Genomic DNA, 26,760 nt, shown 5'->3' on the forward strand with positions numbered 1-26,760 from the left:
GATGGAGGCTGGTGATCATGGCTGAGGGCCCTGAGGAGAAGAAGGAGAAGATGAGCAAGAGTGAAAAAACAAGACTGGGAAGATGAAAATAATGGAAAATGTCTATCTATCTATCTATCTATCTATCTATCTATCTATCTATCTATCTATCTATCTATCTATCTATCTATCTATCTATCCATCCATCCATCCATCCATCCATCCATCCATCCATCCATCCATCCATCTATCTATCTTCCGTGTGTGTGTTTGTTGTGTTTCCATGGCGGCCGCTCCTTCCGGTTCGCCGCCTCGTCTCTTTTATTTTGACAGTCTCCACCGGAAGTTGTTTTCCGCTGCGGGCAGCTTCACGCAGACGCGCTCCGTGGGAGAGGCGACACGCAGCTCTGCGGTCCGGATCCCGCGCCGCGGACGGACGAACCGGACCGGCGGGGCCGCGGGGATCGATCCCGGTTGATCGATCATTGTTTTTTCTTTTTTTTTTTTCCCTTTTCCGATCGACAAACGCGCTCCGAGATTTCAACAACACACCGACACTCTCCGGAAGTCGAGATTACTTAGTTACTTAGTTACTAGTTACCTGGCGGGCGCGCAGTTCTCCTGCGCGGCGCGGAGCCGCGGGTTCCCGCCGGATGCGCGGTTCCCCGCGAAGACACGTGACGTGGGAGAAGCTCCGTGGAAGTGGAAGGATGTAGTTGGTGGGGACCGGATGCAGTCCAGCTCGCCCAGACCCCCACGCCCCCCCCACCCCGCGACCCCCACGCGCACTTCCCGCGCCATGGGTTGAAGGCGCCGGCGGGAGTCCTGCGTGGACCTGCGTGGAGGAGCGCCTCCTCCTCACTTATGTAACGACTGATCTTCAGAGCCTGAGACAGAACCGGAACAGGAACCGGACCCGAACCCGGACCCGGACCTCCCCCTCCCCTCCCCTCCCCCCCCCCCCCACCCACCCCCTTCCCAGGAGGCCGGAGCCCATCTGAGATGTTTCAGGACTAACTGAGCGTTTCTTCTCCTGTCCTCCTCAGAAGTGTCTTCATTGCTGTTCTTCATCCAGACAGGAGAACCTCCTAGAACCTCCTAGAACCTCCTAGAACCTGCAAGGACCTGTAAGGACCTCCTGCTCCTCCTCAGCCCGCCATGACCCCCCCCCCCAGAGCCGGCCCGGGTGTTGGACATGGCCGCCGCTTCAGGGCCCGGCGAGGGTCGGCCCCCCCCCCCCTCTGGCGTTGGTTGCCGTGACGCCGCAGGCCGCTGACATGCGCTGATGGTCGTCGGGGTGATGCGGTGCTCCTGAGGCGCACGCCGCTTCCTGTCCGTGACTTCCTGTTTTGGAGCGCCCGCGACCCGGCCCCGCCTCGCACCTAGCCTTCTCGGTCCCTCCCTCCCCCCAACTCGCCTGGGCTGGTGGGGGGGGGGCGGATCCGGGCCCCCCCGGCGCCGGGGCGGTCGCCATGGAGACCGGCCCGGAGAGCCCCAACCGGGCGGTGGAGTATCTGCTGGAGCTCAACAACATCATCGAGAGCCAGGCCAAGCTCCTGGAGACGCAGCGGCGCCGCATCGAGGAGCTGGAGGGCCAGCTGGACCGGGTCAGCCAGGAGAACCGGGACCTGAGGGGGGACCGCGGCCCCCGGCCCGCCGACGCCCCCGAGCAGAACCACGACCACGGCCGGCCCCCGTCCCTCCCCGGGAACGGGGGCGGCCTCCCGAGCCAGCCGGCCGCCGGCCCGTCGGCGGCGCCCGGCAGGGAGAGGCGGAGCCACGGCCGGCTGACCCGGGGCCTCTCCTGCGGGTCCGCCGCCGCCGCCGAGCGGGACCGGCCCGAGCGCTCCGACAGCACCGACGCCACCGGCGCCGCCGGAACCGCTGGAACCGTCGGCAACGCCGTCCGCAGGAAGTAAGTCCTCCATCGGGGCCTCCTGGGGGGGCTGGCCGTGTAATTACACTCTTATAAAACCAGGCGGGGGCGAGAGGCCTCTGCCGACGGAACCACACACACCAACACCACGCAAGCAGAGAGGGGCTCACACACACACACACACACACTTACACACACACCGATCACCAGTTCTGACCATGTTATTACCGTGGTATTACCGTTTCCCACACATCCTCTGCTGCCTGTCACTGTGTGTTTTGTGACTCAGACCGGACCCAGTCCCTCATCCGCTGCAGTTGTCATTCCTTCCCTCAGCTGTCCGCCTCTCGGGCCCCCGCTCCTGCTCCTGGGGGGCCGCGGGGGGCCGCGGGGGGCCGCGGGGGGGGGGGCTTAGTCACCGAAGCCAAGCAGATATTGGTTATTTATGTGGGTGTTCAACACCAATGAATCATGGATGTGGATCTTGCTGATCTTCCCTGGCTAATTGCCCCCAGAGCTAGCTTAGGATGGACCCCCCCCAACACACACACAAACACACACACACATAAAACACACAAACACACACATAAAACACACACACACACACACACATGACTGTCACATCCAATCAAGTGTTCTCAGTGGTTCCGGCCATATTGTCCCTGTCCGGCTGTGACTCAGCTCCGCCCGGGCCGAGGTCGCCCATGGAGGGGGGGTAAGAAGGTGTGTGTGTGTGTGTTTATGTGTGTGTGTGTGTGAGAGTGTGTGGGGGGGGGCTGTGTCTAAAAGAGGAGATGGAACACACACACTGATCAGCCATCTGTCCACAGGGAGCGTGGAGGAGATGGGGGGGGATCAGCCTTTGGTTTGGGATAATTAGTCCGACTTCCTCATGTCTCCCCCCCCCCCCCCCGTTTCCCCCCCCCACACACACACACACACACCCACACACCCACACACCCACACACCCACACACACACACACACACACACACACACACACACACACACACAGTCCTGCCCCCCTTTCTATGTGATAGTTAGTTGTGTTTGGCTGTGCATAACTGGCGCTGCATCAGAATGCCGCCGCCCCCCAGGGGAGCATGTAAACAGATGCCCTTAATAGCCCCCCCCCCATCTACCCCCCCCCCCCCACCCATCTACCCCCCCACCACCACCCATCTTACCCCCCCCCCCTTAATGGCAGCGTGAACAATGCTCGCTGACGCCGCCGGCCGGAGTCGTGCTTGACGGCGAAGTCCAGGACGCCGCTCGCCATTAGCAGGCTGGATTCAGGCGGCCTCTCAGGAGAGGTCGCACCAGTGCACGGCTTTACGTAACCACGCTCTTCACGGCCGCTGCACGTGCACGACCCGAGTGTGTGTGCGTGAGGTTGACCACCGGGGTCCGATTGTAAATCCCACGGCTGCAGGGGGTGATAATGACTGGTGTGAATGTGCACCTGTGTGTGTGTGTGTGTGTGTGTGTGTGTGTGTGTGTGTCTGCTGATAATGTGAGCCAGCTACCTGTAACCCAGAGCGCCATCTCTGGACCATGTGACTCCATGGGGGGAGGTTTCCCCACCAGGTCAGGTGAAGACATGAAGATAGTGGAAGAAGAAGAAGAAGAAGAAGATGAAGAAGCAGAAGAAGATGAAGAAGAAGAAGAAGAAGAAGAAGAAGAAGAAGAAGAAGAGGATGAAGAAGAGGAGGATGAAGGCCAGTCCAACCCTCCATGACCTTCATGCATCAGGCCTGAGCAGCCAGTTCTTGCTCAATGACACTTCCAGAAGCCTCGGCGGATCTCGGGAGTTCAACCGGGAATGTTGGGTTTCCATGGCGACGGCTCCGACCAACCACAGTGCGTTATAAACGCGGAGCGGAGGAAGCGGCTCGTCATCGCGTGCCGCCTACGCGAGCTAACGCACGGCACGCCGTTTGTTTCTCGATGCACAGAAATGGAGATTAGCGTCGGCAGAATGAGGTTAGCATTAGCAAGAACGTGTCGGCGTGCTAGAAATGCTAGCGGAAGGAGGCGGGGCTTCGGTTCGGGCCCCCTCGTTTCGCCGAGGGTTCCCCGAAACACGCTAGCGGAGCCGTGAGCAGCATCATCTTGCCGTCCATCATGGAGAGGAGGTCCTCGGCTCCTCAGCTCCCGTTAGCCTCCGATAACCACCAGCGGTGGCTTCATGCAGCCACGCTGGAAGTTCTCTGACGTTGCAATAACGCTGTTATTACACCTTTGTAATACGGTGTGATCTGTGGGCCGTGCGGGATTAAACACCGATACGGGCTCTTTGTCAGATGATTGCACAAACGCTCCCCCGGGGGAAGATCTTCATCACGCAGCTGCTCGCAGGAGGGGGGGGGGGGAGGGGGGGGGGGGTCAGCGGCTTCCAGAGTGGTGTTATTACATAACGGCCAGCTTCTCTCAACCCGCCGCTTCGCTTTCACGGTGGCGGTGAGTGTTTTAGAAGCTGAATTGCCCCCCCGACCATTTACCCCCCCCCCGTCCATTTACCCCCCCCGCCCTCCCTGCCCCCCTGCCCCCCCGGGCATCACGGGTACTTGCTCCCTGACGCTCACCGACAACACCGACCAGAGCGATCGGGCTTTTCGTTTCACGAGCGGCTTAATTTGCTAATTTTGAATAGCTCTACTACACGTAACCCCGCCCCCCTCCACCCCCCCCACACATACCCACGCACACACACACACACACACACACACACACACATACATGCATACATACAAACACACACACTCGCTGCTTCTCTTTCCCACTGCTGCAGATATGACTCAGAGAAGCTGCAGAAATGACTTCTGTGTTGCTCTTCCTCTTCCCCTCTTCTCAGCCGCGCCTTTCAATCCTCGTTATTATTATTATTATTGCTATTTTTATTAACGTATTATTTATTATTCCTGTAAACCTCTCCTAGAATGAAGATGAACCATTAACAGCCCCCCCATCCTGGGAAAGTGTGTGAATGTTGCTCCTCTGACCTGCACTAATGTGACAGGAGAGGGTCTGCCCCCCCCCCCAACAAACACCACACACACACACACACACACACACACACACACACACACACACACACACACACACACACACACACAACTGCGATGTGGTGGATTCAGTTCAGGTCTGCACTGAAGTAGCCGCAGATGCTGCGGTTCGGCTTGGCGTACACTTAGATGTTGTGTGTGTGTGTATGTGTGTGTGTGTGTGTGTGTGTGTGTGTGTGTGTGTGTGTGTGTGTGTGTGTGTGTGTAGGAGGAAACTGGCTGTAGGCGGCTTTTTTTGTCATCCCTTTACTCACCATGCATTTTCTGAATTTCTTTATCGGCCATCCTTTGCTGGACGGGGGTGGGGGGGCGCCGGTCATCTGAGCGGTGGGAATATTGGATCGGTATTGATCCGGCGATCGGAGAGGAGTGAATGATCGGGGCGGTAAAAAGTTTCTCCCAGGAAGCGGTGCGTCCTTGGACCGCCGCCACCGCCACGGTTGCCGTGGAAACCAAAGCTGTCCTCAAGGTGGTTTGGAGACGACGTTCCCGTCAAGGTTCCTCCTCTCACACCACCTTCACCCCCCCGCAGCTTTGGATCTGCAGCTGCAGTGGGAAATAAGAGTGTATGATGACACACACACACACACACACACCTTGATAGATGAACGTAGTGGGGGTCACCAGGTGATTTTACACCTTCAGTCTCAAGCCAGTGTGTGTGTGTGTGTGTGTGTGTGTGTGTGAGAACAGTCACGCGCACATTTTTCCGGCGGTGTAGTCGGCAGAGTGGTTACCGTGGGAACACTGCAAGCTCTTCTGTGAAGAACTCTGTGGGCGGGGTGTGTGTGTGTGTGTGTTTGGGGGGGTTCATTGAAAAGTTGTGATGTGGCGTCCGTCCGTCCGTCCTTTGCCGCCGCCGCCGACCTTTGACCCCGATCAGACCCCCTCCCCCTCTCCCTTAAAGGAGTAGTTGCCCCCCTGCTGATGTAACTCCCCCCAGCAGCCACTCTTACCCTGGCGCCTTGACGGCAGAGCGCCCACGCAGACAGGACGCACCGTTGCCAAGCAGCAGGAGACACAAGCCTGCTGGAAAGCCAGGGATGGACGGAGGAGGAGGAAGAGGTGGAGGAGATGCTGGTGGAGATGCTGTGGATGGAGGGGGAGGAGGAGGTGGAGGAGGTGGAGATGCTGTGGACGGAGGAGGAGGAGGTGCTCCCACTTCCTCCTCTGCTGGAGGATCTACAGGTGGAGATCCTCCTGCACGAGGAACATCCTGCCCACCTCCTGACGGCGTTCACCCTTACACTCCTCCATCGTCCACCTCCCACTCTTCTCTGGTTGCATCCAGCCTCCGTCAGAACGTTGCTTTAAATAAACGCCACCTCCTGCGCTGCTTCCCCTCCAGCTTCTCCCCTCCACCCCGATCACGTCCTTTTGTTTTCCCGCCACTTAATGCCAGGGAGGAGGAAGCAATATTTGGCGAAGAAGAAGTAGAAGAAGAAGAAGAAGAAGAAGAAGAACAAGAAGAAAAAGAAGAAGAAGAAGAAGAAGAAGAAGAAGAAGAAGAAGAAGAAGAAGAAGAAGAAGAAGAAGAAGAAGAAGAAGAAGAAGAAGAAGAAGAGGAGGAGGAGGAGGAGGAGGAGGAGGAGGCTGCCTGCGTGCCTCTGAGTTTACGTAACACCACATTGTCTCAGATCTGAGTCCAAACCTGAGCAGGTCAGCAGGTTCATCAGAACCTTCTGAGAAGCAACCCCCCCCCCCAGGTGTGTGTGTGTGTGTGTGTGTGTGTGTGTGTGTGTGTTTGTGATTGGTTGGTGCGACTTGAACCATCTCCGCTCCTGCTCCGAAGCATGGTCTTCTTACGGCCCCATCGGACCTGAAAGGTGCTCACCGATTGGTGGAACTCATAAGCCACGTCCATGAGATACTTCTTCTGGTCTGCAGACTCAAAGCTCTCCTGGTCTCTGCTCAGATGTTTTCTTGGACAAAATGAACAGACGCAGCCAGAGATGGAGTGACGAAGAGGTCCGAGCTCTTCTGTCCTGCTACGCCTCAGAGGGTTTCCAGGACTCGCAGAGGAACATCTACATTTTGGACCAGAACAAGTGTGGAGACAGCTCTTGGGGTTCTTCACACTGCAGAGAAGATAAAACCTCTTCAGACCACCTGATGGTCCATGGATATTATTCCATGATCCTGTGGCAGCTTCCACCTCCATGGCGTCCACGTCGTCTTCCTCTTCTTCTCCTTCGGTGGATTGTTTTGATTGAGGAGCTGGAGGTGCACATCACTGCCTGTGAGAATGCTAAGCTAAAGGGAGGATGCTACTTCCTGGAATGCGAGCCGGCGCCCCCTGGTGGCTGAATAGTGCACGGCAGTGTGTGTGTGTGACACAACTCTGAAGTCCCGGCTCTGACAGGACGTCGCTCTTCTCCTTCCCGTCGGGAAGCGAGTGCAGCTGAAGTAGCTCGCCGCTCGCCGTTTCCTCTACTTCCTGGCTAAATGATGGGGAGCGCGCGTCCTTGACGGCAGCTGTCGGCCATTTACATGCTAATCTCGCTCTTCAGCCGTTCGCTCGCCTTCTGCAGATGGAACATCTCTAATCCCGGCCGCTGGAAGGACCCTGAGAGGCTTTTGTGCTACCGGTGCACTTTGGGATGCATTAGGAGGATCCGCCGCCGGTCGGCTTTACGTAATCCGTCGCAGCGCTCGAGTGTCGAGCAAAAGTTTAGCGCTCAGCAGCCGCGGCCCGCCGTCAGGGCGACCTCGCTCCTGAGCTCCGGAAGGCGACCCGGTTCTGGCCTGGACCTCAAACGCACCAGAATCATAGGGGGACGGAGCAGAGACGCCCCCCCACCATCCTGGGGGACCATCATCTCAGTTAGCATCATATCTGTGCATCATCTTTGTAGCATCACCTGAGTTAGCATCCCTTGAAGCATCAGCTCTGTTAGCATCACCTGAGTTAGCATCCCTTTAATCATCAGCTCTGTTAGCATCACCCCAGTTAGCATCCCTTTAATCATCAGCTCTGTTAGCATCACCCCAGTTAGCATCCCTTTAAGCATCAACTCTGTGACCATCATTTCACTTAGGATCCCTTTTAAGCATCAACTCTGTTTGCATCACCTCAGTTAGCATCCTTTTAAGCATCAACTCTGTTAGCATCACCTCGGTTTGCATCCCGTTAAGCATCAACTCTGTGACCATCATTTCACTTAGGATCCCTACTAATTATTTACTCTGTTTGCATAATTTCAGTCAGCCAGTTAGCATCCCTTTTAGCATCAACGCATTTTGTAAGTCGCTTTGGATAAAAGCATCTGCCAAATGACTGTAATGTAATTTAATGTAATGCTAGCATCACCTCAGTTAGCATCCTTCTAAGCATCAACTCTGTTAGCATCATCACAGTTAGCATGCCTTTAAGCATAAACTCTGTTAGCATCACCTCAGTTAGCATCCCTTTAAGCATCACCTCAGTTAGCATCCCTTTAAACATCAACTCTGTGACCATCATTTCACTTAGGATCCCTTTTAATTATTTACTCTGATTGCATGATTTTAGTTAGCCAGTTAGCATCCCTTTCAGCATCAACGCTGTAAGTCGCTTTGGATAAAAGCATCTGCTAAATGACTGTAATGTAATGCTAGCATCCCCTTGGTTAGCATCCCTTTAAGCATCAACTCTGTTAGCATGTTAGCATAGTATCTGTTTGCATCATCTCATCCATTGCTGATGTCGGACCCGCCGTTGCACGGTGAACCGACGGCAACCTTAACGCGCAGAAGTGTTGCGTTTCCCCGTCTCCATGGAGACGGGGGTGTTAGCCACGTTAGCTACGTTAGCGTATGGTGCAGAAAGTGTCACACATCATCTCTTCTTGTAAATGTGCCATCGCTCCTGCTGCCATTCCCACCGTGAGGAGTGTTTCTGCTTTGCTGCTGACTGTTTGTCTCATAGCTTTCTGTGTGTGTGTGTGTGTGTGTGTGTGTCTGTGTGTGTGTGTGTGTGTGTGTGTGTCTGCTCCGCCTCCTGCCTCTCAGTGTGCGTCCGTGGTCGCTGTCGGGCCCGCCCACCTCGTTGCCGTCCACGCCGTCGGGAGGCTCCGCCCCCGGCGCCCCCTTCCCCACCAGTCTGAGCGTTCACGGCTTCGTCAGCCTCCATCAGTACTGCTGCCCGTCCGCCGACCCCGCTGACCCCGACCCCCGGCAGGAGGACAGGTAAGGCCCTCGGCGGGGCCGGACGTCCCCTCCTGGTCCGGGTGGACCTTCTTCTTCTTCTTCTTCTTCTTCTTCTTCTGCTCCTTCTCCCCGCCTCCCGACGCGCCTGCTGCTCCTCAGGGTTCCCTCGCCTCAGATGGCCGACCTCCTTACGCCTCCAGCGTGTTCCTCGGGTTTAGATACCGGCAGGTGAGGAGGACCTGCAGAGGTGGAGAACACCAGAGCAGGAGAAGCCTTTCACACCGCCGGACCTTCTGGCTGGTGGAGATCCAGCAGTGTTATTACTGTTACTACATTATTACTACATTATTACTACGTTGTTACTACGTTATGACTGCGTTGTTACTACATTATTACTACGTTGTTACTACATTATTACTACATTGTTACTACGTTATGACTGCGTTGTTACTACGTTATGACTGCGTTGTTACTACATTATTACTACGTTATGACTGCGTTGTTACTACGTTATGACTGCGTTGTTACTACGTTATGACTGCGTTGTTACTCCGTTATGACTGCGTTGTTACTACGTTATTACTACGTTGTTACTACGTTATGACTGCGTTGTTACTACGTTATGACTGCGTTGTTACTACATTATTACTACGTTGTTACTACGTTATGACTGCGTTGTTACTACATTATTACTACGTTGTTACTACGTTATGACTGCGTTGTTACTACGTTATGACTGCGTTGTTACTCCGTTATGACTGCGTTGTTACTACGTTATTACTACGTTGTTACTACGTTATGACTGCGTTGTTACTACGTTATGACTGCGTTGTTACTACGTTATTACTGCGTTGTTACTTCGTTATGACTACGTTGCTACTACATTATTACTGCGTTGTTACTATGTTATGACTGCAGTGTTACTACGTTATGACTGCGTTGTTACTACGTTATTACTGCGTTGTTACTACGTTATGACTGCGTTGCTACTACGTTATTACTGCGTTGTTACTACATTACGACTACGTTGTTACTACGTTGTTACTACATTATGACTGCGTTGTTACTACGTTATGACTGCGTTGCTACTACGTTATTACTGTGTGGTTACTGTTTTGTTACTATGTTATTAGTGCGTCGTTACTACGTTATGACTGCGTTGCTAGGTTACGACTGCGTTGCTAGGTTACGACTGCAAGGTGACACACAACCATCACACCACAGGTGTGTATGTGTGGTCCACTTGACAGATGTTCATCTACTCCCAGATATAGTTGCTGTTGTGGTCATGTCAGGGGAACCCTGCTCCTGCACCCCCCACCCACCCCCGACACCTGGCTGTATGTGAATATGTGTGTGTGTGTGTGTGTGTGTGTGTGTGTGTGTGTGTGTGTGTGTGTGTGTGTGTGTGTGTGTGTGCGCACCTTCAGAAGGTGGACTGACACTCTTCTCCCCTCAAGTCCTGTGGTTTCCACCTGCTGGTTGAAGCTCCAACACTGCCCTCTCATGGCCTCAGCAGGCACGTGCATGCCCCCCCCCCGACCCCCGACCCCCACCCTGGTAATGAAGGTGTGTGTGAAGCTCCCCCCCACTCACACACACACACACACTCATCTCTCACCTGTTTGCTTGCTCTGCTTCGCACAAATGTGCGCGTGTGTGACGCTTTTATGTTTTTCACTTCTCTGTTTTTTGTCTCTGTTGTCGCCCCTCTCGCCCCCCTCTTGCCCCCTTCTTGCCCCCCTCTCGCCCCCCTCTCGCCCCCCTCTTGCCCCCCTCTTGCCCCGCCCCCCCCCAGAGAGGAGGACGAGGGCGCCCACCAGTTCTGTTGCTCTGCTTCAGGCTGCAGCAGCCCCTCCTCCCGCTGACCTCCAGGAGCCCAACCTGCAACCAAAGCACAACCACATCTGTCTCCACGTAGCGCACACGTGTGTGTGTGTTTTTATGTGTGTATGTGTGTGTGTGTGTGTGTGCGCTTTCTGCAGAGAAATCTACACTGGAGCCCCCCCCCCCCCCCCCCCCCCTTCAGTTTGCTTCTTTACTCCCATCAAGTTGTCAGACTGTGTCTTCATCAGCCGTTCTCTGCTGCCTCTCCGGGACGTTCTAGTTGAGTCACGTGGCGGCGGATGAGCTCGGCCGCCGCTCGTCAGCCGTGACGGTGCGGCGTCTACCGCCGCCTCCCGCCACCTCCCATTGCCTCCTGTCGCCTCCTGTCGCCTCCTGCTTCCATTTCCACGCCGTCCCCAACTTCCTGTTTGATACAGCCTATAGTTGAGCTACTGCTCCTGTCAATCAAAATAAAGACCTGTAGTTCCTTAAAGGCCGCTGATGCTCTTTCTTCTGGAACACCCCCCCCCCCCCCCCCCCCCCGCCCCCACGCACACACACACACACACACACACACACCTGAACCTGTGGATTTTGATGTACAGTTGGCACACACAGTTGGTGTGTCGAGGTTCTGCTCATTCCGTCATGTGACCTTGTTCTGCATCTCCCAACCCTCGCTTTCCAGAACAACAGGAAAAACACGCACCTAATAAGCTGCTCCTCACCCGGTCCTAATAAACCACCACACGCCTGCAGGTATGCACACATCCTAGTGTGTGTGTGTGTGTGTGTGTGTGTGTGTGTGTGTGTGTGTGTGTGTGTGTGTGTGTGTGTGTGTGTGTGCCAGGCGGTTGTGTAATCGGTGTGACAGTGCATCTGCAGCCGAGGAGCTCGGATGCCAAAGGACTGCCAAGAATGTAGCCTGTGCAGATCTGCAGGGCGAGTGTGTGTGCGTGTGTGTGTGTGTGTGTGTGTGTGTGGGGGCGGGGTGGTGGGTATGTGGGTGTGTGTGGGTGTGTGTATGTCGGTGTGTTTGTGTTGCTGCAGTGACTGAGAGACCTCTCTGACAGTAGCAGCATGGTAAGATCTCCCGTCCTTGTCTGTATCTTCTGCGGTGAAGTGAGGAGGGTTTGAGGTGGAGGCATTTTTCCGTTGTGGGCGCCGGCCTGTCGCCATGGCGATGGCGGCCTGCGGGACGTGTCGGACGGGGCGGTCGAAGGAGGAAGAGCGTCGTGTTCCCGGATGAAGGTCCAGGCCGACGTGAGGAACCACCTCGGGTTCGGTCCTGCAGTTGACGGGACTTTAAACCTCGGCCGGCGCGGCAAGGAGAGGGTTATATAAGTGAAGGCACTCTCTGCTGCTGCTGTGTGTATGTGTGTGTGTGTGTGTGTGTGTGTGTGTCTGTCTGTCTGTGTGTGTGTGTGTGTGTGTCAGCAGTGATCCGACCTGAGAAGAAGAACCCTTCCACTGTTTCCTCTCCGAAAGTCTTTGTTGCCTGAGAGCGTGGATGTTCTGGGTGAAGTCTTGTACTGTGCCGGAGAACAGAAGCTTCCTAACACACACACACACACACACACACATACATACACACACACACCAGAGATGAGGAGATGAGGTTGGAGTGAAGATGGAGGTGTGTAGGAAGTGGAATGCAGTCAAGGGGTGAGTGGGTGGATGATTGACACCTGAATGTCAGGTTGCTCTAACCTGCTGGGAGGTCGATGCAGGAGCCACACACACACACACACACACACACACACACACACACACACACACACACACACACACACACACACAAGTGTTGACAGTACATCAGTGCTGCGTCAGTGATGGACAGTGGAATCTTCATCATCTCCACTCCACTGGTGCTTCACCCAGTTCTTCTCCATTCCTGAACATCTCCTGGTGTTTCCTGGATTCCACCCATCTGTTCCAGCTTCAGCCCGGCGTTGGAGCTCTGCTCCAGAGCCCCCGGGGAGAACCGGGCCTGGAACCAGGCGGCGCCGCCGGCGTTTCCCGCGGCAACGTGGTTCGAGCTGGCGGCGAAAAAACATAGCGGCGCTCCGTGGAGTACCTGCACGGGAGGTCCACACCTCCTGGTGGTGGTTCTGGAGGTTCCTGGCCTGGACCTGCTCCACGGATACATCACATTACAAGTCATCTAGCAGACGCTTTTATCCAAAGCGACTTACAAAATGCTCTGATGCTCCGAGGAACACGACCTACTCAGAGGTTTGAAGCTGAGAACCCTCAAGATAAATCTAGCCATTAACTCAAATGAAAGGCTTCCTTCACGCTGCTCAAGGACTTGTGGAAACACACACACACACACACACACACACACACACGAGTTGAGAAGCTGTCTGCAGATGGAGGGGTGCGGTGGTGCATTCCTTGAACGTGGTACGTTCCATCAAACAGGATCTTCTGACGGATGATGGAATGGTTTCCATCCACATCCCGCAGGAGGTCTTGGAGTGTGGGCCGCCCATGGCCTCCTCGTGTCTGCGTGGGCTTCTTCAGGGTTCTCCAGGTTCCACAAACATGATGATGGACCCGGGTCGGACGTCTCTGCACGAGGCCCTGTGATCGAAGGTTCTGGAGATGGATCTCACGGGGAACGAGGACCGACTTGCCCTCAAATCCCTGTGGGATGAAGCTCCCGGAGGTCCAGGTCCGGCCGGCGTTCAGACACAAGCTTGAGAAGACTTTGTCGCCGCGTGATTATTTTCAGAGCGTGTGACTCAGAAGAATGGAAATGGCATCTGCTGACGTCCGCCTGCGTGGACGGCGTCCGCCGCGAAGACGCAAACCTCGCACGCGGCGTCGGCCAGAAGACCAGCGTTATGTGGACCGTCATTCACAACCTGCGGAGCATCTCCAACACCCACCTCAAAGGTGATCACAGTCAATACATCGTCATGGCAACCGCGCTTCTCATCCGAACAACTGCCTCGCCGCCCACGAAGGTCCCACGGCAACCGTCACCAAGCAACCCCCTCCCTCTGCTCGGCTTCTCTATTTAAGGAGCGGAGGAGGAGGAGGAATGATAAACGAAGCCGTACGGAAGGAAAATAAAGAAATAACACAAAGACCTGTTGGAGACGAGGCAAGAAACCCCTTTCTTATCGCCACGGCGACGTTTCCCGAGTGCTTCGGCAAACCGTGGCGTGAAAGGGACCTCCTCTGGAGGGAGATCTTCTCCAAGGGGTCGAGGGGAACGCCCTGGTGTAAACATCTCGGCCGGGGGTCGCGCTGGTCGTGCGCGGGTCGCGCACGGGTCGTGCGCGGGTCGCCGGCGCCGCAGGCACAGGATATCCTGCTGAAAGAGGCTGCATTGTGCGCCTTCCTCCTCCATAATGCTCTCCATCTGTTCCCTCCTCCCGTCCCGCCAACCCTCCTAGTTTTTAAAGATACCAGAACTTCTCGTTCTCGAACTTCTCTCGGGGTTTGCGGCGCTCGGATTAAAATGGCGTCCTTCACCGGAACGCCACGGCGACGCTCGCAGCCACCCGGGAACGTCCTCGCCACGCCGCCTCGGGCTTCAGGAAGCGTGACGTGGAGGCCGGCGGCCGGGGAGAGGATGGGAGGAACCAAACAAGACCTCGCCTGGACGGGTCCCCATCAGATAGCAGAACCACGGCGAAGGCTTCGGGAAGGAGTATCCCTGACAACGGAGCATTATGGGATGGACCGAAGGGGGCGCGGCCCGGGAGCGACCCGCCGCCCGCGGCTTTTCTCCGTAAACAGGGAAGGTTGGACCGGAGACGGACCCTGGACGGCGGCGTCCGGAGGTCCGCGCCTCAGACGTGAAGCCCGGCCGCCCCGCTCTCACGTGTCTCCTCCTGGACCTTCTCCGCCTCGCTCCGGCAGCCACACAACAATGTAGAGGAAGGGATTCGCGGACGCCGTACCGTCCCCGATGCTCGTCCGCCATGCGGCCCGCCGGGAGACGGTCAGTTCCCCGTCTGCAAACTCTCCAGGGAGTCGGGGTTCTTTCCCCCCGGGGTGATACTTCATTCTGAATATTTCATGATCCGGCGCCCGATTTGGCGAGTGTAAAAACACGGTTAATCTGTTCCGTCGGCGCCGCGGACGCTGCGCCCTCGGCTCTGTCGGTCCGCCGCGTTTCCTGTTGTTTTCCTGTCATTCTTTCGTTTCTCTCAGCGAATTCGTCGGCCTCCTCTGCGTTCCAGAGCCGAAGGGATCTCCGGGTCAGATGGTCCGCAGGCCACGGCTCCTTCCTTGTTTAGAAGTAATCACTTCTTTTTTTGGGCGGCGCTCAGCTCCCCCACCTCGCTGCAAGACGGCCTCCCTGCGTGGAGCGTCCATGTTCTCCTGCGTGGGGCTCCTCAGGGTTCTCTGGGTTCCTCCAGTCCAAGCACATGCGGGAGGTTCACGGGACGCGATCTGTTTGGTTAGCGCCGTCCGGTCTAGACTAGGATGGCGTGTTCGGCAGTGCACCGCACAGCTGGGGGCGGAGCCTGCGGAGCGAATGAGCTTCAAGTAAAGTCCCTTCTTTAGAGGGAACTGAAAGTGGTCTGGATGATGTGAGGAGACGAGGGGGGGACGCCTCCGTGGAACCCCCTTCTGTCCGAGGGGAACCTCTGCCCCCCCCGGTGACTGGATCTGCCGGTCGGCGTCCGCCGTGCCGTCTTTTCTCCCGGCCGTGATCCTCGGAAATCGGTATTTCGGAGGCCCTGTGGGCGTCGGCTGTAACGTGTCAGCGTTCTGTGTTTTCCCTGTGCAGTGTGGAAGGGGAGTCCCAGTGTCCGCCGACGGGCGTCCACAAAGACAGTCCCTTCGGCCAGACGTCTTACGTCCGAGGCTCGGAGCGCTACAGTGACGGCGGCGGCGGCGGCGGCGCTCCCTCGGCCTCCAGGGGCCCTTCGTGCGCGCCGACCTCCGGTCCGGCCAGCCTGGCCTGGGTGCTGCGAACGCGCCACCAGCCCGCCAGCCTGGCGCTCCGCAAACAAGAGGAGGAGGAGAACAAGAGGTGCAAGGCGCTCTCGGACAGTTACGAGCTCTCCACGGACCTGCAGGATAAGAAGGTGACGCCGCCGTCGAGATCCGAGCCGAGTTTTTCTCCGCGAGCGAACCCGGACGTCGGTGACCTTGCGTCTCCCCTCTCCTCTGCCAGGTGGAGATGCTGGAGAGAAAGTACGGCGGCTCTTTTGTGAGTCGTCGCGCCGCCAGAACCATCCAGACGGCCTTCAGACAGTATCGCATGAACAAGAATTTCGAGCGCCTACGAAGCTCCGCCTCAGAGAGCCGCATGACGCGCCGCATCATCCTCTCCAACATGAGACTCCAGTATTCCTTCGACGAGCGTCAGCCTCAGCAGCAGGCCCAGACGCAGACCAGCTTCACCCACAGCGTGGCCATCGGACCGCCCCATTCCCCCGACCCGGACCGGCCGGGCGACTACACCCACCTGGAGGACAGCTTCTCCAAGCAGGTACCGTGGCTTCTTGTTTTTCTTCCTTGGCTCTTACGGGCCGGTCGGAGGCTCGGTGCGCTCCAAGCGTCAGCGGAGGGAGAAGCCGATCCGGCTCGGCCCGGAATAAAACCCCGGGGTCATTCAAGTGCGGAGGTGTTCTGGAAATGAACGCTTCCGGATCCCGGGTTAGAGTCTTTCCGCCGAGAGGTTCCTCCGGCCACGTTCTGAGGTTCCTCCCCCCGCGAAGAGCCGTCACGTGAAGATTTTCCTAAAACCGTCCGCGGATGATGTTGACTCATCGGCCCGCGGTTCCTGGGAGGAAACGCCGCCGCCGATTATTTTTAAACGAGATTTATTTCAGGTCCCGAGAAAGAGGGAAACGGACGAGACGGAGGATCTCCTCTGGCTCCGTCATGAGAGACTCGCCGTCGCTCGTCGAACGAGAGCGGCCTCGGACTCGGAACTCGATCGCGCCGCCGTCGAACCTCCCGGACGTTTTTCCGAGGGCGGTTTGTCTTTCGGTCGCCGGAGCCGAGGAGGTTTCAACAGCTCTCCGCCGTGTCCCCCGCAGGTGAAGTCCCTGGCCGACTCCATCGACGACGCCCTCACCTGCCGCTCGGGGCGCGATGACTCCCAGGAGGGCAGCAGGGAGGGCGGCGGGATGGGCGAGGACTTCGGCGAGTGCGTTTGGAGCAGCGGCAGCAACCCTTCCTCGCAGAGGGGGCTGGGCGATCGAGCCAGGGGAGCCGGCGGCGGCCTCAGCATGCACGGCGACAGCACGGCCACCTCCTACAGCGACGTGACTCTTTACATGGACGACGGGATGCCGTCCTCGCCGCTCTCCCTGGACCGGGCCCCCAGCAGCACCGATACGGAGTACTGGGGTCCCGGCGGGGGCGTCGGGGGACGGGAGGACAGCAGGGACACCGAAGGCGGGGGCAGCGGCAACAGCCGGCGCAGCACCCCGTGCACCGAATGCAGGGACTACCGCTTGAGGGGCGCCCATCTGCCCCTCCTCACCATCGAGCCGCCCAGCGACAGCTCGGTGGACATGAGCGACCGCTCGGACCGCGGCTCCCTGACCAGGCAGCTGGTCTACGAGCAGGAGCCCGGGGCGGGAGCCGGATCTCCTCAGGGAACCCTCAAACATTCCCCCAACGCGGGCGCCCGCCCGTCCTCCACGGCGGCCGCCCAAGGTCAGATCCGAGCGCCCGGCAGAGCCCTGCCCGCACACATCCCTCACCAGGTGGCGGCACACCACCACCATCACCACCACCCCGTACACCACCACCAATACCCGGACACGCCCTCTTCCTCCTCGTCTCCCCAGCAGCCGCCCACCACCCCTCTGTCATCGTCTTCCTCCGCAGCCCTGCCCTCGGGCGGCCTGGAGCAGCCGTGCTGCTCCGACGGAGACAACGACTCCCTCAACTCCACCACCAACTCCAACGAGACGGTGAACTGCAGCTCCGGCTCCTCGTCCCAGGACAGCCTGCGAGAGCCGCTGCCTCCTCTGGGCAAGCAGACCTACCAGAGGGAGAGCCGCCACAGCTGGGACTCGCCGCCCTTCAACAGCGACGTGGTGCAGAGACGCCAGTATCGCATCGGCCTCAACCTCTTCAACAAGTGAGACCTTCCGTCCGGGAGCCTCCGCCGGTGTTTTCCGGCGCCGCCGGCCCCGAATCCGCCGCTCACTCTGCCTTCGTCCCGACTCTTTCAGGAAGCCGGAGAAGGGGATCCAGTACCTGATCGAGAGAGGCTTCGTGTCGGACACGCCGGTGGGGATCGCTCGCTTCATCCTGGAGCGCAAGGGTCTGAGCAGGCAGATGATCGGAGAGTTCCTGGGGAACCGACAGAAGCAGTTCAACAAAGACGTCCTGGAGTGAGAACCCGTCGTAGAAAGATCCAGGTCGAGCGCGGCGGGCGAAATGGCGTCAGAAAGAACCGCGGAGGGAGGATTCGCGTGAACGCGGGTAGACTAGAATACGAGAACGTGTCAAATCCAACCACGACAAGGATTTGGACATTTTTTCCAGTGGGCGTCAGAGTCCGGAGTTACTTTTGTTGTGGCCGTTCTCAGGATGTCCTCAGGACCAGTTGCGTCGGGTTTCCTCGGTGTTTGGAGGTCGAAACAAATACTGGCGCCGTCCTCTGGAGGTTTACAAACGAGGCTAATCGCTCATTCGGAGGGCAAATGGCGGTTTGGGAGTGAAAACCTTTCGCCGAGTCTGGCAATTGGCCGCCGATCTCTGAGCCGAGGCCGCCCGTTCTCATGTTGACCGCTAACTAGCATAGCTAGCGCGCTGATATTGGATTCTTTGAAAAGCGCAGCAGTTTCTCGCCGTATCGGGCCGTTGATCGGACTTTGGTGAAAACATTTTGTTATTTAACGCTCGGCGACCGCGGCCCGCTTCCTTGATCCGCTCACTTTTACAGAAGAAGAAACAGCAAAGTGAAAAAGGGAGATAAAGAGTAACACACCAACAAACGTCGATGTTTATAACGAACGCGGGCATTACAGAGAAAGGGTGAAATAAATGAGATTTAACTTTATGAAATTCCCAGTTCGGCGTGCCGGATTACAAGCCCGACGGGCCGTAGTTTGCCGCTGCGCGATCTGGAATCGTGTGGATTAAGTTTCCCCAGCCCTCCTTTTGGAAACCAACCCACAGCCGCCTCTGGGTTCATCTGTAGACGTGACGTAAAGTCCTTCAGGAATAAAAGTGCTTGCCAGCCGCAGATTAGAATTATGACTTCAAAGTGAATCCCTTCGTGACCAGTTCTGTCTCCAGCTTGCAGGAGTAACCTGGACAGAGGCCACCCGAGGGGGGCAAACGAAGGGGCTTCCTTTCTAGTACTAGTACCAGAAAAGATGATGTTGTTAGAAGTTGCCAAACAATTGCGAACTCTGCAAAGAAAAGGTTTGTTCTTTCCAAGCCGGAGTCCGTGCAGCACGGAAGGCCGTTCGCTTCGGTACGAAGGCGTCGCTCCGAGCCGGAGAACCCTGGGATTATACGCCGACGGGAACGTTCTCCCGAAAATCCGGTCGGCCTCGTTCGGTTCCTTCGAGTCGTACTTCGCCGCGGCGAGGCCACGAGGAGGACGGGTTCTATTCACCGGAGAAACATATCAGCCAAAGTGGGTTATTCCCAGTAAGACCACATTGGCGAGGCACAGCCGGCGCCAAACTCCACGTGTCTGGACCGGAACCGTTCTAGAACCCGGCGCGGGGTTGTTAGCGACGCCGGGGAACCGAGCTAAGTATTATCGGGCGAAACAAGGGGCGGGACTGAGCTCCGCTGTTCCTGTTTCCTGCAGCTGCGTGGTGGACGAGATGGACTTCTCAGGTATGGACCTGGATGACGCCCTGAGGAAGTTCCAGGCACAGATTAAGGTTCAAGGAGAGGCTCAGAAAGTGGAGAGGCTCATCGAGGCGTTCAGGTTTGTGTCTGTGGCGCCGGCGCTCCGGCCAGAGGTCGGGACGCGAGTAAAGACTAACCACGGGAAAGATGGCGGCGTCTGATCCTTCTGCTTCTCCGCAGTCAGAGATACTGCGTCTGCAATCCCATCCTGGTTCGGCAGTTCCAGAACCCCGACACCATCTTCATCCTGGCCTTCGCCATCATCCTCTTGAACACGGACATGTACAGTCCCAACGTCAAAGCGGAGAGGAAGATGAAGCTGGAGGACTTCATCAAGAATCTCAGAGGTGCTGCTCGATGGAGACGCTCTCTCATTTTATCCATGAAAACATAGCAGAGGACGGATGATACTGTGCGTGTGTGTGTGTGTGTGTGTGTGTGTGTGGGTGGGTGTATGTGATGTAACAAAGACATTGGAGGTTCAGTTGTGTCCCTATTCATTTGGCACGTCTACACAACATGTGATTCCTGTTGCTGTTTGGATCATTCACGCCCTCCTCTTCTTCTTCTTCTTCTTCTTCTTCTTCTTCTTCCTCCTCCTGCACCCAAGGGGTGGACAACGGCCAGGACATACCCAGGGACCTACTTGTCGGGATCTACCAGCGAATCCAGAAATGGGAGCTCCGGACCAACGACGACCACGTATCCCAAGTTCAGGCAGTGGAGAGAGTCATTGTGGGCAAGAAGCCTGTGAGTTTCTTTCTCCCGGCTGCTGTTCTGAGAGCAGCCGTCGCCACGTCTCGCGGTACGTTCACTTCCCGTGTCCTTCTCCGCAGGTGCTGTCCCTCCCCCATCGCAGGCTGGTGTGTTGCTGCCAGCTGTACGAGGTGCCCGACCCCAACAGGCCTCAGAGAACAGGAGTGCATCAGAGGGAGGTCTTCCTTTTCAACGACCTTCTGGTGGTACGACCGTCACCTTTCTCCTTTCAAAAGCGTGTTTCGGCGGATCCGATCGAGTTCCGTCGGGGTTTCGAGGCGCTCGGCTCACCGAGACTGTTGGTTTCGGGGTAAATGTCTGTCGAATAAGACGGTCGGTGGCCGCGAGGAGAAGGTTTTGACAAGGATCGACCGTCGCCTGGACGGCCGAGAGCCTCCGCCGACATTATCTAGCAACGCCGCGGTCCTTGGCGGGCCTTCGGAGGCCGCCTGCCGATTGGCTACCGAGTTTCGGCCCGACGACCGACGGAGCCAAGACCTCGGAGAAAATCCGACAAGCTCAGACACGTGATTCTACAAGGCAGCTCGTCCAATGTCGGCGCTTCCGGGCGGGCGGCTTCTCCGTCTTCTGGTCCGTCAAGCCGTCGCCCCAAAACTCAGTAGCCAATCGGCAGCGGCTTCCCGAAGCCTGCCGACGGAACGCGGGGTGGAAGTTCGAGGCCGTTTCCCTTCGTATCGATCAGATTGAATCGAACGTAGGTCCTCGAATGTTCTTTCTGCACCCGATCGGAAGTCGGTCGCATCGTCCGGGAGGTTAAACGAGCCGTCTGTCTTGTGCGTCAGGTAACCAAGATCTTCCAGAAGAAGAAAACTTCAGTGACTTACAGTTTCAGACAATCTTTCCCGTTGGTTGAGATGCAAGTGCACATGTTCCAGAACTCATGTAAGCGGCGGCGTTTCCTCCGACACCTCCCGAGTTTTCTCAAACGTCCTTTGCGGCGACGAAAGCTTTTGATTTCTGGCGCTCTCTGTGTCTCAGACTACCCTCACGGCATTCGCCTGACCTCAGCGGTCCTGGGCGGGGAGAGGAAGGTCCTCATCGTCTTCATGGCGCCCAGTCAGCAGGACCGCACCCGCTTCGTCAGCGACCTCAGGGAGAGCGTCGCCGAAGTGCAAGAGATGGAGAAATACCGAGTGGAGTGTAAGTGCGCCATCCGGTGGCGGCCGCCGCGAACGCCGGCCGCTTCCGTGTCCCGTCGCGAGAACGGTTGGTTCGCCGGGCGCCGTGACCTCCGGTTGTCTTCCGATTGAAACGCAGCCGAGCTGGAGAAGCAGAAGGGCGTGATGCGGCCCGGCCTGCTCAGCGGCGGCGTGGTCGGCGGCGGCGCCGGAGCGAAGGGTGATGTTGTGAATGGCACGCTGGGGAGGACGAGTTTTGATGACAACTGCTCAGTGGGTGAGGGTCTCAAACGCACCGCGCTCAGTTCATCTCTCAGGGATCTATCAGACACAGGTGAGACTCAGACCGCCTCTGCCCGTTTACCCGGCGGGCGGCCGTTTCCACAATGACTTCATTCTGTCTCCGCGGCTTCCTCTCTCGCTAACGTTCAGGCGCCGCTCATGCGTTTCTCTCTTTAACATCTCCAAAGCTAACTCTCTCTCTTTGCTAACTTGACTTTCCCCGGCGAGGTACAGGGAAACGTGGTCGCAGGAACAGTGTCGGTTCCCTGGACAGTACCATGGAAGTAAGTCGCACCGACGCCTTGGCGCGGCGGTTCTTAAACGTCGTCTTGTGTTCCGGACCCGCGGGTCGAGCCTCCGTCGCCGGGCGGGGCGTCCTAGGAAACCGCGATTGAAGCCGAGGCACCCGAGAGTTAAATGTGCGGCTAATGAATCGTTTCCAAGGCGCGCCCTCGTCCGGAGAACATCTGGTACTCTGGGACGAGGGAGAATCAGAAGCAGTGCCTTCGTCGAGGGCGCGGTCGTCGTTAAAGTCGCCACGAACCCGAATGACGATGCGAAAAGAAGCGAGGCGGTAAAACTCGGCTTCCCTCCCGAGGTCGGGAGAGTCGTCCGGGCTTCCCGGCAGAGCCGACGACCGAGCCGGGACGCCCAGAGGACTCTTCCGGAGGATTCTTCTAGTCCAGGGGTCGGCAACCCGTAACACCCAAAGAGCCATTTGGACCCGGTTTCCTCGGAAAAGAAAACACCGGGAGCCGCAATTGCTTTTTGACATCTAAAATAAAGGTGCCGCTGCATATATTGCTTTTTATTACCTTTACACTTTGTATAAACAAGTGTGTCGTGTGTTGCTTCTGAAATTCACAAAGTATTACAGAGAAATTAAATATTATTTATGTAATGAACTCATTTTGAGCTTTGGGCTTTCAGAGCGTGTAGCGGAGCCTTGATCTGAATTTTAAAAATAAATCTGGAAAAAAATCACTGTGTCAGTAACAATAAGAAATAAATATTTGCAAAATATCTTCATAAATATTTATTTTACCTGGTTTATGGGACTTCTGCTCCTGAACTTCTGCGCACAGCATCTGCACATCGGGACTTTACCGGCTTCTGCCAGTGTGACGTTATTTTGAGCGGGGAAAAATAATAAATCTAATTTTATTTAATATTTCAAGATCACAATAATCTTCCAACTTAGAACTAAAAGTTAAAAAAAGGAATTAACACAAATGAAATACACTTCAATTCAATATTTATCATTTATTTTCCCGAGCCGCTCGGAGCCGCGGCGTAAAGATGGGGTTGCCGACCCCCGATCCAGAGGATTCTCCCGGAGATCCGCGGAACCGCTTTTCAGAAACCCCCGCTTTAGCTCACCCGCCTTCCCTGTCGGCATGGCTTTCTGTCGTCCACGTCCGCCTCCGCCGGCGGGCGTGGAGCGTGTGCATGAGTCAGTGCGTGAGTGTCCCGTCTGTCCTGTGCACGGCTGCACGGCTGCACGGCTGCACGGCTGCACGGCTGCACGGCTCCGGCTCCGGTGTTTAAGTATCTCCCGCCGGCCGTGGATTCCTTGATGGAACGGTGACTCTGTCCCCTCAGGGCTCCATCGTTAGCAGCCCCCAGCCTCACCAGCGCTACCCTCTGCCCGGCGTGGTTCCCGGCTGCTACGCCACAGAAGACTTCCGGCCTCATCGCCCCATCCTGAGCCCCGGGACGGGGATGGGGGGTGGGCCGGGGCAGCAACACACCACTGCTGGGACGGCGGTCGGGGGAGCCTCCAGCAGTGCAGAGAGAGCGGGAGCGGGGAGCGTCCCCGGGGGGAGCGCCGCCAACAACAGCGGCTCTTTCCTGGGCTCGCTCTTCGGCAGCAAACGCGCCAAACCGCCGGGGCCCCTCATCCCACCGGGGCCACCCTACCCCGCCCCCGTGCCCCCGCCGACCTCGGGAGGACCCCCTCCTCACTCCCCTTCATCCCTGTGCCAGCAGCTGGATGGGGGACCTTCCAAGATCCAGGCGCTGCACGCGCAGTACTGTCACGCGGCTACCGTGCAGCCTCCGCCGCCTTACTACCATCACCATCGCTACCACGTCCAAGCTGGCCCGCCGCCTCTGCCGGGCGCGCCCCCCCTTACTATACAGAGAGGCCCGCTGCCGTGTCGCCCGCCGCTCGGCCACCACCCGCCGCTGGCCCATCTCTCCCAGCTCTCCCAGCATGGGTTTCCGGGTCGCTTCGCCAACATGGTGGTGGGGTGTCCCCCCCCCCTTTCTCCTCTCTCCCAACACTCCCCGAACCCCCAGTTTGCCCTGTACCACGCGCCGCCCACACACTCCATCAGAGGGGGTGGCGGCCCCGGCGCCAAGCCGCCGCTGACCCTGTCGCACTCCCACCCGCACCCCCACGCACACTCCCAAACCCACCCCGGACACGTGCACACGCCGCACCCCGCCAGCCACCCCGCCCACCAGACGCACTTCATCTTCGGCACGCTGCCCCACAGCCTGCCGTCCGCCTCCGTCAATGCGCACCACGTAGCGTCCGCCGCCCAGTATCTGCCCCAGTACCCTCCTCTTTCTTCTATCCCCCCTCCCCCGCCGCACTCCCCTTTACCCCCCCCTTCGTCCCCCCTTACCCCTCTTACGCCTCTCTCCCCTCTCCCCCCCCACCCCCCCGGGCAGCCTCCGCAGGGGCCGCAGGCGACGGCGGCCGGGGCGACCGGTACCGGGGGCAGCTCCAAATCCAAGCCTATCAACCGGATAAGCACCGTGGTGTGAGCAGGACTTGGGGCCCCCGGGGTCAGAGGTCGGACGACAGGCCGGGGGAGGCCGGCGCCAGGTCGGCCCGCGCCGACAGCAGCGCCGGCGACAAGAGGAAGCGCAGTTTGCTCCGCCTCTGCTACTTCCACCTGCGGTTCCCGCACATGTAGGCGGACGCGCCCAGGGAAAGCTAACGTGCGCGAACCCCGACACACACACACACACACACACACACGCACGCACACGCACGCACACATAAGACGCACGCACGACGCACACGCGACGCACACGCGATCCAAGAAGCCAATAGCCATATCATTTAAGATGAAACGAAATCTACACCTGGGTATTTTTTCCCGAGTCGGAGTTGTTTGACGTCCAGTTGAGTCCGTGTGAGATTATTTCTGTGTGAAGAACCGAGGCGTGCAGGCGTGAACCCGCCCGCCGGAGCCGCACCGGAGGAACCGGCAGGGATGTCAACCGAGACCCAAGCGCCGGGAGGCAGCCGCCAACCAGACGCTTCACAGCTGCAGAAACGCTCCCGTGACTTTGCAATAATATCCTCCGGGGCGCGGCGGCTCGGCCGCGAACCCCGCCGCCCCTCGCCGCCCCTCACCGCCCCTCGCCGCCGCCGACTTCGGTCCAGGGGGACGAAGGCCTGCAGACGTCCCGCGCTTTGTCTTAAGAACTTTTTTAAAAGCAAACAAAAAGCGGTGCAGGGCTCCCCGGCTCTGCGGCGCCTCCCTCAGCGACACGCCCAATAATCTATTTTGAATGTTTCTGAAGCTTCTCGCTGTTTTATCGATATTAAAATATACCCGCCGTGAGTTTGATGAATATCGTCCGATACTTGTTTTGATCAGTGATTAGCTATATCAGCAGATGTTTGTACAGGGTCATAGAGAGTGTGCACGTCCGGGTCCCCTCGCTTTGCCGTCGGGGGGGGCTCTGACACGTGAAGTGTGATTTACTTCCGTTGTTTCCATTCAGCCGGTCTTTTTAATAACTTGTGTCAAAAAAAAAAAAAAAAAAAAAAAAAAGAGACGAGGGACGCTCGGCTCCGACCGATCCGAAAACGCGACCGACAGCTTTTTCAAAACGGAGCTTGAGCTTGCAGGGTGAGTCTCGACGCCTCGCTCCGACTTTTCCGCGAAGGTCCCTCCGACCCTCCGGCCGCGGCCCCGTCCTCGTCCTCCTGTCTTTTCCTGTGTTTCGGAGACGCGTGGGTTTTTTTTTCTTCTTTTTGCACACGTGGTGTCTTAAGTCGGAGGCGGCCTTTTCCCTCCGACCCCTCGACCCCACCTCTTCTCAGTACCGAGGGCTCCCGGTTCCGTTCGTCCCGCCCGAGTCCAGAATGTAAACGATCCCGCGGGTCCGAACGGCACCCCGCTCTCTGCGGCGGAGCTCGGCCTCGCGCCGCCGCACGCAAACGGGAAGCGCACTTTCAAAGGCGTTTCCGATCCGACGGCGAAAGGGACGAAAAGCGAGCGGAGGCTCGGAGGGCGTCGGACGTCGTCGACAAACCTTTTCCTTTAATGGCGTCCTTTTTTTGACTCTTCTTGCATGAATATATCTGCACTTACTGAATAGATTGTACTGTATAAACCTGAATGTACATATTATATTATACATAGGCTTCTTGTCACCGCACCGGGACGACAACACACACACACACACACACACACACACACACACACACACACACTCATACACACACACACACACTCTGTATCCAGGTGCGTGCATGTCAGTGCCACTTACGTATGTACATACACACAGCGGGCAGGGATAGGAAACGTCAGGTGGAAATGGAAAAAAAAATGCACTTGTTTTTTTTCTTTTCCTCATTATTTGAGAGTGTTAGCGCGAGCGGCAGCGCCGGGGCCTCCAGGCCTCCAGCTCACCACGCTTCCACTCACCGGTGATTATTTTAAAGAGATGATTTCCCCTTTTTTTCTTTGTGTATTGCGTGTGCTGGAAGAGTAGAGAACCGAGATGTGAATATTTATTGCTTCTGATAAATTAAAGTGTCCTTGCAGTGAAGCGCCATGTGTGCGCACATGTGTGTGTGTGTGTGTGTGTGTGTGTGTGTGTGTGTGTGCGTGAGTGTGTGTTATCTTTGATGCTTTATTGATGTTAGCGTTAGC

At 57.2% G+C, this 26,760-nt stretch overlaps 1 protein-coding gene across 4 annotated transcripts; it reads left to right on the plus strand.

Moving 5' to 3' along the window:
- The first annotated feature begins 1,321 nt into the window (after positions 1–1,321).
- Positions 1,322–26,652, plus strand: iqsec2b (IQ motif and Sec7 domain ArfGEF 2b). 4 transcript variants are annotated; one of them, XM_086158870.1, is made up of 15 exons: positions 1,322–1,894; positions 8,910–9,086; positions 15,628–15,928; positions 16,018–16,335; positions 16,889–17,943; positions 18,038–18,199; positions 19,636–19,758; positions 19,860–20,026; positions 20,290–20,429; positions 20,516–20,641; positions 21,239–21,338; positions 21,435–21,596; positions 21,714–21,908; positions 22,091–22,140; positions 23,459–26,650. In XM_086158870.1, exons 1-15 carry the CDS (start codon positions 1,452–1,454, stop codon positions 24,629–24,631), a joined length of 4,692 nt encoding a protein of 1,563 aa, XP_086014996.1. In that variant the 5' UTR covers positions 1,322–1,451; the 3' UTR covers positions 24,632–26,650. The 4 variants fall into 4 exon arrangements, with proteins under 4 accessions (XP_086014996.1, XP_086014992.1, XP_086014993.1 ...); XM_086158866.1 differs by lacking the exon at positions 8,910–9,086 and having other exon boundaries at positions 23,459–26,652; XM_086158867.1 differs by lacking the exon at positions 8,910–9,086 and having other exon boundaries at positions 20,290–20,414; positions 23,459–26,652.
- Positions 26,653–26,760: the final 108 nt, after the last annotated feature.

This window comes from Fistularia commersonii, chromosome 14 (genome assembly GCF_037954325.1).
Source record: "Fistularia commersonii isolate RoL2024-O1a breed Wild chromosome 14, RoL_Fcom_v1.0, whole genome shotgun sequence".
Classification (NCBI taxonomy): Eukaryota; Metazoa; Chordata; class Actinopteri; order Syngnathiformes; family Fistulariidae; genus Fistularia; species Fistularia commersonii.